This window comes from Patagioenas fasciata, chromosome 3 (genome assembly GCF_037038585.1).
Source record: "Patagioenas fasciata isolate bPatFas1 chromosome 3, bPatFas1.hap1, whole genome shotgun sequence".
NCBI lineage: Eukaryota > Metazoa > Chordata > Aves > Columbiformes > Columbidae > Patagioenas > Patagioenas fasciata.
This window is the reverse complement of record NC_092522.1, coordinates 48913596-48924277: the sequence shown is the minus strand read 5'-3', so window position 1 is coordinate 48924277 and position 10682 is coordinate 48913596. Positions and strand designations below refer to the sequence as shown.

General features: G+C 44.8%; 1 protein-coding gene across 1 annotated transcript; it reads right to left on the bottom strand.

Annotated features, from left to right (window-relative positions):
• Positions 1 to 5025: 5025 nt before the first annotated feature.
• EXOC8 (exocyst complex component 8) lies at positions 5026 to 10658 on the bottom strand. The gene is made up of 2 exons (XM_065834565.2): positions 9049 to 10658; positions 5026 to 8446 (listed from the first exon to the last, which is right to left on the bottom strand). The coding sequence occupies exons 1-2, from the start codon at positions 10561 to 10563 to the stop codon at positions 7838 to 7840; spliced, it is 2124 nt and encodes a 707-aa protein (XP_065690637.1). The 5' UTR covers positions 10564 to 10658; the 3' UTR covers positions 5026 to 7837.
• Between the last annotated feature and the right edge of the window lie 24 nt (positions 10659 to 10682).

The following is a 10682-nucleotide window of genomic DNA, read 5'->3' as shown; positions in this document are numbered from 1 at the left end:
TCGCAAACCTGGTCCTGACTTCCATCTAAAGCGTGAATCCTGTTTGTGAGTATTCTTCAGAAATAATAATAATAATAATAATAATAATAATAATAATAATAATAATAATAATAATAATAATAATAATAATAATAATAATAATAATAATAATAATAATAGCTCAGCAGGAAAACAAACCATTTGTTTTTCTTCTTAAAACTATCTTTAGATTATCTTAACTGATTGTACCTTTTATCGGACCTCCCTGTAGCAACCTGCCCTACCATCCAACAGGAACTAATTAGCAGAGATACACAGTAATAAAAGTAGTGCACAGGCATGAGCCATTGTCTTGCAGGGAGTATTACCTGGATGAGCACTACACTGACTGCAAGGAGGAAATCTGTGCAATTAATTGCTTCCTGATTAAAGGCATTTGCAGTCTGGCCCTTAAATCTTCAAAGCCTAAAAACACACTCTGAGTTAAATACGGAATTTACCTACAGTAGCCAAAAACATTGCCCCAGCCAGCAGGATTCGGTGTTGTAATTTTGGTTGGGAATAAACACTTTGCTATCTAAGTATATTATACCCCAAGCCAAGCACATAGAAAGTGCACCAGTCAAAACTAGAGGGTCACAGAAGGTCTTGTGTGGGTTTAAAACAGTTTCGAAACCAGTTTTGTTGAACCCATACCATTTTCCTGTGAGGATATGATCTTAAGGGAATTAATTTCACAGAGCATGAGGCAGCAGAGCCAGAAACTCCCCAAGGACATCTCAGACTGGAAGGCTATTTAAATGGTAATAAACTTCAGGGCAAAACAAAAAACTGTGACTGATTACAGGCACACCAGGAGAGGGGCTGTTTGGTGTGAAGATGCCAGGCAGCAGTGCAGGGGCCCTCTGCCTACTGTGCACAACACTTGTCACCAGCAAACCAGATGAGGTTTAACCCCACCGTGGGGGGAGACCTGTTTCAGACCAGGTGGACAGCAGGAGGGAAGCTCTCGCTGTGGGAGATGTTGAGTTTGGGTGAAATGAGTTGGGATGGAGGAGGAGGCAGGAGGCTGGGACTGCCACACTGAGTGACACCAGTGTTGGGCTCAGGTGGAGCCACATCCCAGAAGAGCAGCTGATCCACCCTCCCTGCACACCCTTCATTAAGTGCTGTAGTTTTCGGGAGGGTGTTGGGTTTCCTCCGCCCTAATGCGGTGCCGCTTATCACACCCTGTCAGATGAGGCAACTTTATTTTAGCGTGTCCAACTCTATTATTGCTGCCTCCTGGAAAGTTGCAATGTTGGTGAATTATGGAGCCTACTGCTCCTGCTGAAGAAAGGGAAGGCTTTGTTTGGGACCATGGTTTGTCACACTAGAGTTGAGGTGTCACAGAAATGCATGCTTCATTTGCTCATGTGCTGCTGTTGCTCTAGAATCACTTCCTTGTAGCTTCTTTGCCAAATGGTTTTGTTAAATTTACCAGAAATTTACTGATGTTCCACACATAAAAAGCACTTCAACATCTAATTAACTCTGAGTGTAGGAGGAGGACTCTCAGATTCAGGGGAACATATGCTCTTCAGTGTGTGCTTAAGCAGCTTGCTGGATGGAAGTTGGAGGGACAAAGATTACAGATCTTTCCTTGCAACCCTCCCAATCCCCCCTCTTCTCCGCATACAGTATCATTAGCGAGAGCAAGCAGGGAGGTATGTGGCCTGCATTATGTTAAAACAGATGCATGGAGTGTAATTTAATGTGCAGTTTGGCCTCTTTCTTCCACAAAGCCAATCTGGCACCTCTGCTGGAGAAGTTACATTGTGGAGTGGGAAAACAAACAATCCTGCCAATTGTTAGCGGGGGGAAAAAAAGCAGAACAGGAGCTGCTTATCAGAGAGCCACATTTTGAGAGGAAAATTCACTGAATCCTGAGGAAGGAAGGATGCTCTGCAGAGCTTCAAGTACCCTTCTGACAAACCCATCCTGCAGGAGCTGAGACGGAGAGCTGGACCCCTTCCTATTGTGAAAACTGGGTCCAGAGAGCTGAAAATGAACATAGCAACAGGAGTCCCTGGACTGCAGCAGTGATGTAAAGCTGTAATTAAAAAGAAAATTTAAAAAATCATGCTAATCTTAATAAATCTGTCTGGCACAGATAGTTGTTTTTGAATTGTGATTTCAGAAACAGTAGGAATGACTCAAAGTCCAGAGAACCTGAAGCCTGGAAGTGTTTGAGGCAGTTTTCCCTCAGTCCACAGACAGGCTGGGGCAGTGTCTGAAGTTTAGATGTCAACTTTGACCACATATGCAGGTGTTTAAGTGCACATGTCTCGCATCACAAAGGATTTGGCTAACTCTCAGCATCATGAGAATTTTGGTTGTGACTGGATCAGCTTTCTAGGAGGACAGAGAAATAACTGTGTGTTAGTGCAACTAGCTGAAGAACTGCATGTTTTGGGGTTTGGTATTTTTTTGTTTGTTTGCGGGTTTGGCTTTTGTTTTGTGTTGATGTTGTTGTTTTGGTTGTGTTTGTTTGTTTTGGTTTTTGTTGTTTTATGTGGGTTTTTTTAGTAACTTGAAATCATCCTTAATCCAAGCATCTCCAAGGATTTCCCAAGCAGCAGTGCAGTTAATGCTACATGCACTTCTCTCTGGTTCACCACCCTAACGCAACACATTCAATAATCATGTGCCAACATATTAGCACATCTGAACAAGACTCCCAACAGCTGCAGGGCCAAATTTATATTTTGGGTAATCTAAGTCAATGCCCCCAAGTCCAGATTGTGCCACGACTTGAAAAGATTAATAATTCCACTTTCACATCTGCTTTTAGCTCTTGTACTGTTCTATGAGAACAAATTGAATGCAATCATATCTGCTTGTATATGCAGTGGATGCGTCTTTTCCCCGGGCTGAGGCGATGCTCATCAATGCAGAGCTCTTGTGGGACCCCCACTGGTGACCGTGTGCCATCACAGCTCTCCTCAAGTGATTTGGGGAGCAAATTCTCTCCATCCTCCCACACCTGCCCAGGTGGGAAGTGAGATGCTCAGGCCATCTAAAGGAATGCAGCTGTGACCCAGCTACTGCATGGAGAGAGAGAGAGGATGAATACCACACAGTCACAAAAGGGTCATCCAAAATTGCCCTAAGTCTGTCCTGATCAGTCACGTAAACCACCAGGAAGGGAAATACTGCTCAGTGGTCAGCACAGGCCAGGCTTCTTGCTAGTACCTTCTCTCTGCTGTGTCAAACAGAGAACATCTGTGGCAGGGAATCTGGTTCAGCCTGAAACCCTGGAGTTGAGAACTGTATTACAGGGCACCGTATGGCCACTGAAGTTGTATTAGCAAGTTTCCGAAATACTCAAGAAGTAATTACCTTGTGTCCAAGGTGGTTCAGTCAAATTCTGATCTATAGTAATATATGTATGCTAGTCAGCATCCCTGGTAATTATAAAGGCCATAAATCTATTTTCACAAAAACAGTATACTACGTAAGACTGGGAGACATTCTTTCCACAGTTTATGGTGTTTCGGTCTGCACTGCCATTCAGTTTGTAGGGATTGAATGCATATAACAACTATTGAATCTCTGAGGGAAAAGCTGTGTCTACGTGCTATGCTCACAAACCTCCTTGACAGACATGCCCCATGTTGGATTCGATTTTCTTCAGAGAAAACATACTGAGAGTTTGCAGAACTACTAATATTTTTAAGTAAAAGGCAATCCAATTAAAACGTAAGAGTTGTGCAGCCAAGGGAATGTAAAGAGTGTGTAAATTATGAAGACTGGTGGTGGGGACCACTTGCATTATTGTGCTGGAGTGCAAAACTGTGTAAGGAGCATGAGGTCTCATTGGAATTTCAGACCAATGTTGAAGTAAAATGACAAAAGGTCACACAAGCTTGACTTTGAGAAGTCATTAAGCTTAACATCTTACACCAGGCAGCTGAAGCTGGGAAAAGTGGCTTTTCACATCTCTGCAGGGACTTGCAGTCTAGCAGTGTCTCTCAGAAAGAACAAGTCACATGTTGGTACATACCTCCAGGAAAAGTAGAAAGCTGAGATCCTCTGCAGGATGCCTGCCGGTAGTACAGAAACACAGCAGGAAAACACGAAGAATTAAGAAATTAACAATACAAAAATAAGAAAATGTAGAAGAAAAACACTACGAAAGAAGGAAGGAAAAAGATTTGACTCTAACATCTGAATGGTTTGGTGCAACGTGCTGCAAAAACATCCCAAACTACACTGGGAGGCAGCCCAGATTTAACATCGGTGCCTGCCCACAGCATACTGAGGTTTCAGCAGACACAACGCCACCTAGTGAGGAGAGGGACTGCACTGCACATTCAGCATTCAAGTTAGGTATGAAGGGACTCCGGTGACAAAATCATGTCTGGAAGGTAACAAACCCTACAGCATTACACTGCTCAGATGCTGATGGGGCTTCATGTATCTACCCAAAGTCCTACTAGACCAGAGTACAGCCTCTCCTCAATTTGACTTAGATACAACGTTGAGAAACATTTTCTTCCAACTTATTAAGCCAGACATTGACTATGTAAGAATGTAACTGGAGTGATATTACTTGGCTTTCATCACCTGGCTGCCTCTTCATGTGTCCCCAACAAATAACTGACCTGAAGATCTTTGACTTCACTGGAAATTTATTAGTGGATTTGAACTTTGAATCAACATCACCTTTCTGATGATGATGTAACGAAAACAGAAACACACCACTAGTGTTATATGTCCAGGAGTTTTAATACATGGTCCTTGCTGTTCAGAAAAGTTATTGCATTAAATTATAATACATAAATTCATCTGTATTAAAAAAAAAAAATTCTTCATTTTATACATCACAATTTTGACACAGCAGCTAAGGGAAAACAGATTTTATATGCAATTGTCTCAAAACAAAAACTAGCTCTTCCCCAGATCAACAAAACTGCTATTGTATTATTCAGTAGTTACTGCAAATCCCAGCTTGAACACCACTATCCCCACAAGTGCACAGCTCAGGAAAAGTGCCATTCCAAATTACCATCTGCAAATCTGAAATTTATTAAACCATGACTCTCAGCATGTGGTGACTTTTTCTGTTAATGGAAGTAGCATACAAAGCGTGTTTAATTTAATTGCACACCATTTTCTTTAAACAATAGTTCTTCTTTTATTATGACTTGAATAGATTCAAAAGTTACAAAATATCAATGCTATCTACAGCAGTTCATACAAATCCACACGTGTTTCAATTGTGACAGGCACACAAACATGATATTGATCACCCAAAGGAAAGGCCAGATTCCCTGATTCATTAAAACCAACATCCACATAAGCCCACTGCTCCGTGGGTGACAGCAGAGACAAAACCAGTAGGTCCTGCATTCCATAAATAGACTGATGAAGGGAGCCGTGACCGAGGCATAACAGAGTACATGGCAGAATTACATTCTAAATTTCATCCCCTGAAGAGGATAAGATGTGCTATACCAGCTTGCAACAGAAGCATGAACAGGGCTCTTCTCCTGTTTAGTCTTATGCCAGAGCTGGGAATTGGGAAAATACAATTCAGCTTCTTATACAAAATTCTCAAGCATCACAATAATCAGAGTCTTGAGACACAGTTCCACAGTTTACCCTTCTCTTGCACAGGAAAAACAAACAAAGAAACAACAAAACCCACGAAAACCTCAAAACCATAAAGCTCATCTGTACTTATTCTACACTCACAAGATGCTTTCTTCTGCTGTAAAGAAAACAATAACAAAATATCCTGCCTTCAGAGAAAAAAAAAGCCCTCGCTTCTCCCTCCTCTAAAATACCCATCACCATGGAGAGATCTCACTTCTCATTCACTTGACAATATTTCTTACATTAAGTAAGGCCTGGTTGCTACCTTTGCCCACTTTAAACAGATGATAGAGAATATATTATTTCAGCAGACTTCACTAGGTTCTGGTATCAAAGATAGTTCACTAGTGAAATAACACGTGTGACTCTCTCATGGAGATAACATGTTCTCGCAAGTTCTAACTTTCACTGTCCTTATGCCTTTAAATAAAACCATAGGTATTCCAGTGGTTTGCAATCTGTTTTAGCTAAAAGCACTGAATAACCCTTTAAAACCATTTTGTACTTTTTTTTTTTGTGATTTGCTAGCAAAAGCTCAAACACTGAAGAGTAAGTGAGCAGAGACAGTAGAGCAGGACGCTTTGCAAAATCTGACAGTTCAAAAGGCATCCAAAGAGCAAGAGAAAGAAAACTGGCCACTGAAGTGAAAACTGCATTGAACTAGCACTGTGTAAACAGGGAGAAAGGAAGCAGCTCCAGCATAAGCAGTTATGCAGAATGTTTTACTAGCTTTATCTTTCAGTTGTGCAGGCAGTCACAACGTATTCATTACCATGATACAAATTGCAAAAGCTTTTACTTGAAAGGACGAGAGAAATAGGAAACATAATTATTCCAGTTAAGAACACTTTTTGACAGGCTAATACAAAGTTACTTGGCTGTAACATGATTTTCTCACAATTAAGGAAGTCTGCAATAAAGGAGAAGTTTACACAGCTTAAAAGGTGATGCTGGTGATGCTTTCTAAAGCCAGTCTTTACACAAAACGTGGCTTATTTTATTTTCAGAGACACTGAAGGAGACAGCCATCACCTTTAATCCAAACAAAAGAGCATTTGCATAAACTTCCCCACCTACATTGGAGTTCCCAACCAAATACGGTCCTTATGTTTTCTGCAGATAGTTCTTCTTGGTTGTCGTTGTATTACATGAAAAAATACTAATATTTGCAGCAGAGACAGAATGTGTATTTTGAAGATTGTATCATTTACAAAAAGCCTCACAGCTAGTCTGCTGCTTCTGTACAGCAAAACTAGCATCCTGCTTCTTCCAAACAAAACAGTACTTTCAGACCCTCTCCCTGCCCTGCCCTGCACATCTCAAGAGCATTTCTGCCTCTTCACTATGGTTTCTAACAGTAGGTAATGGCCCTTAATGAATTTATGACAGCACCTCAAGCAAGAGTGCATACTTCATCAACCAGACTTGACCCCAATGAAATCCACAAGAAAACAAGGAAGCGGAACACGTCGGGCAAAGTAATATTCTCACTTCTTCTCTGAAGGGAACAAGTGTTTCTGACAGCAGATTTGTTTCAGACAGCTGTAATTAAGCTGACAGACCAACTTATTAAATAGAAGCAGCCCCTTCACTCAAACACAAAAACCTATACAAAAAAGCATTTTAAATTTAGATTTGCCTCTGAAATTAACAAAGAGAATTTGGATGCTGGAGAAACTGAAGAGTCTGCACTGCTACCAAACAAATCAGACTGTGCAAATCCATGTTGTTTATCTGCAGTGCTGAGTCACATCTGGATGGTGGACGTGCCTCACCAAATACCACACCCTGCGAGCGTTTCAGCACTTCCCCTCCTACCAGAACCCTGCCTTAAAAAGGAATTCCTACAGAAGCGTGAGGAGAAGTGATCTTTTCCTGCCATATGGTGTATGTATATTCAAGACTTTCACAAACATTTAGCTGAAAGTTGTATTTTATAGTATTTCCCAAGCCACAAACACTACACAAGCCATTCTTACAGGATACACTGTTCAAGGACATGCGATCTTGATCTTACTTCTCAGTCCCCTACCCGCCATCCACCAAGAAAAGCAATGCATCATCGCAAGCTTTGATCGTAAGTCTTCAGCTTCTGGAATGCAGCAGTTAGACTTCTGCATTTTTCAGGGACTAAAAAACCCATTTAGTTCATATATTCAATGTACAGCATTTTCATTAAGTGCTTTCACACTCTGTTCATAAGAACAGTTGGATCACTTCACACCACAGAGGTGGTACTTTCCGGATTTATACGCATCAATCTTGAAGCATTTCTCAGATCCTGTAGCTGCTTGGCTGGCTTTCCAACTCCTTCCTCAAATCTTTTTTCCACAACAGGAAGGACAGTTTCATACAGGAAGGATGCATTCTGTCTAATGAACGCTTTCTTCTCAGGGTCCTGTTCACACCGTAAACTGTAATCAACATGCTGGACAGCCACCAGGATGATTTCCACAAGACTCTCCAAAAGAACCATATGCAGTTCTGGAAAGTAAAGCTTTAACGCTTCCTCCAAGAAGGCCATAGTCTGTTTAGTGAAAGCTACCACAGTATAGCTAAGGTTGACCCAGCAGTCATCACCTGTGTATTGGTCAAAATTGCCCACTCCACAGCTTCTCATCTCCTCCCTGAGCTTCCCCAGTGCTTCTGGAGTCATTAGGTTCATCCTTCTCCACATCTCCTCAGAGTTGCGGTGCTTGGTGGCCTCAATGATGATATCCTTGTAGCTCTGTAAAGCACCTTTGATATCCTTAACCAGAAGGGCATGAATGACGAAGGTGAGGTCCAGTCCAATCTCGCTAAGCTGCTTGCAGTGCTCTTTAGCTACCTGGGGTATTAATGAAAAGTGAAGGGTGTTACTAGTGTGCACATTTACCAAATGCATAATTCTCAGAAAACAGGGAAGCGTTAGTCATACTTCACTTATTTCTCTTGCTTTGAGAAATTCCTTATTAATGAGAAATTAATAGCTAATAGATAAACCCCGCCTGTCAAAAATACTCCAGACAATTACATGACAACACACTCACACAGACTTTTTTTTTTTTCCCTATTAGCAGCTGAAACAAACCATAACCTGAGAAAGTTAGTCTTGCAATACATTATGGAAATGTAGTCCAGGAAAACAAACAAAGTGTCTTCAAGATACCCAACATTCAGATGTAGCTTATGTAAATTTTAGGACCTCCTGTTAGCTAAGGGAAAATTAAGAATAAACACATTTTGCATCTCTGATAAAGGCAGGGGTTTTCTTGCTGTGTATTTTCATCTTAATGCTTTCCTCTGAATATTAACCTTTCAATGCAGGAAACCTCTCAATAGACTCATTCAAGAGTCCACAACTAACCTAGGGTTAGAAAAGAGGATTTACAAGCTTTGCAGCCTTTGGTTTGGCCATCATGTCACACCACTCACTTTGGACCCTCTTACCTTGACACACTCTGCTGCAGTTGACAAGCTCTCTTTACTATCAAATACTTGCTTACTGAACGCATCTACGAACATCCTCATGGAAGAGCGGGCCCACACAACGAAGGCCGAGTAGCAGCCATTGTTGCCAGCAAAGTCTGTCTCAAACTCTCTTGCCGTCTCTAGAAGGCTGGTGAAGAAGACGTGGCAGAGCTTGTGGATGTAGAGCAGCGTGGCACCCTCGATGCGCAGCTGTCGGATGGCCGTCTGCACTGCAGCTGCCCGGTTCTTCAGGAAGAGCTCACAGGCCTTGGTGGACTGGCCCAAGCGAATGAGCTGGGACACAGCTCGGCGGGTGGCCCGCGGCCCTCCCCGCAGCGAGCGGTCTGGAGACAGCTCAAACACCAGCACGTCCGTAAGCTGTCGGACCCGCTCATCCACCTTGGCTCGCAGCTCCTTCACGGGCTGGCTGACAGGCTTGTCCCCCAGGTACTCATTGAGCTTATCCAAGAGGTCTACCGCTCCCTCGAAGTCCCGCTGAGCAATGCAGACGTCCAGGTCCTCAGGCAGCTCTTGAATCCACTCAAGTGAGAGGTCAACCACCTCCTCCTCAGCAGAGGGCTCTTCCTCCTCCTCATCCTCCTCAAAAGGGTTGGTGGATTCGGGGGGTGTCGGGGCAGGCCGGGGAAGGGCCTCCTGCTCCAAGCGTCGCTTCTCACTGAGGGCTTGGTTGCGCTTAGTCTCCTCCAGCACCTCCAGCCACTCCTTCTTGATTTTGGCGTTCTCAGCCTGGAAGATGCGGCTCTCTGGGAACATGAGCAGTTTGAACATGTCCTTCATGGGCGGGTTGTCCTTGACGTTGACCACAGCCAGCCTGTCGAGGGGGTAGAGGGCATCATAGCGGTAGGCGCCACGGCGGTTGGGCAGAGTGGTGGCCACGAGCAGGCAGTCGTTCATGAGGAAGGCGTGCACCCGCTGGATCTGTGCCATGTGATCGGCGTCGTACTCCACCAGGTCCCCGTTGTAGACCAGGTACTTGCCGGGGCTCTCGGGCAGGAGATGGCGGCAGCCCTCCACCTTCTCCAGGAGGGTGGTGAGGGTGCGCTGCCGCCCCTCCTCGCTGGCCGCAGCCTCCTTGGCCGACAGCGGCAGGAAGGGGTCGGCGGCGGCGGCGCGGCGGGCGCCCAAGGCGGGGTCATCGCGGTCGGCCTGGAGGAGCAGGGCCTGGGTGACGGCCTCCATGATGCCCTTCTGCTCGGTGAGGATGTGGCTGAGCTGGTACATCTCGCTCTCCAGGTAGCTGATCTCCCGCGCCGTCTCGATGAACTGCCGGTAGTTCTGGTAGACGTTACGCTTCAGGCTCTGCGCCGTCTCCTCGCTCAGCGCCTGGATGCGCTGCCGGTGCTCCTGGAGGTCCCGGTCCCCATCCGACTGCTGCGACAGCTGCTTCACGTACTCCCCCGCCGCGAAGCCCCCCGACTCCAGCTGCCGCCGCAGCCGGCTGCTGCCGCCGCCTTCACCCAGCGACAGCGCCATGGCCGCGCCTCCCGCCGCCCCGCTGCCCGGCGCCGACCCCGCTGCCGCCGGGTAGAGCGCGACTGCGACTGCGCCCAGCGGTGCGTACGCCGCCTGCGCCAGCATCGCTGCGCCGATCG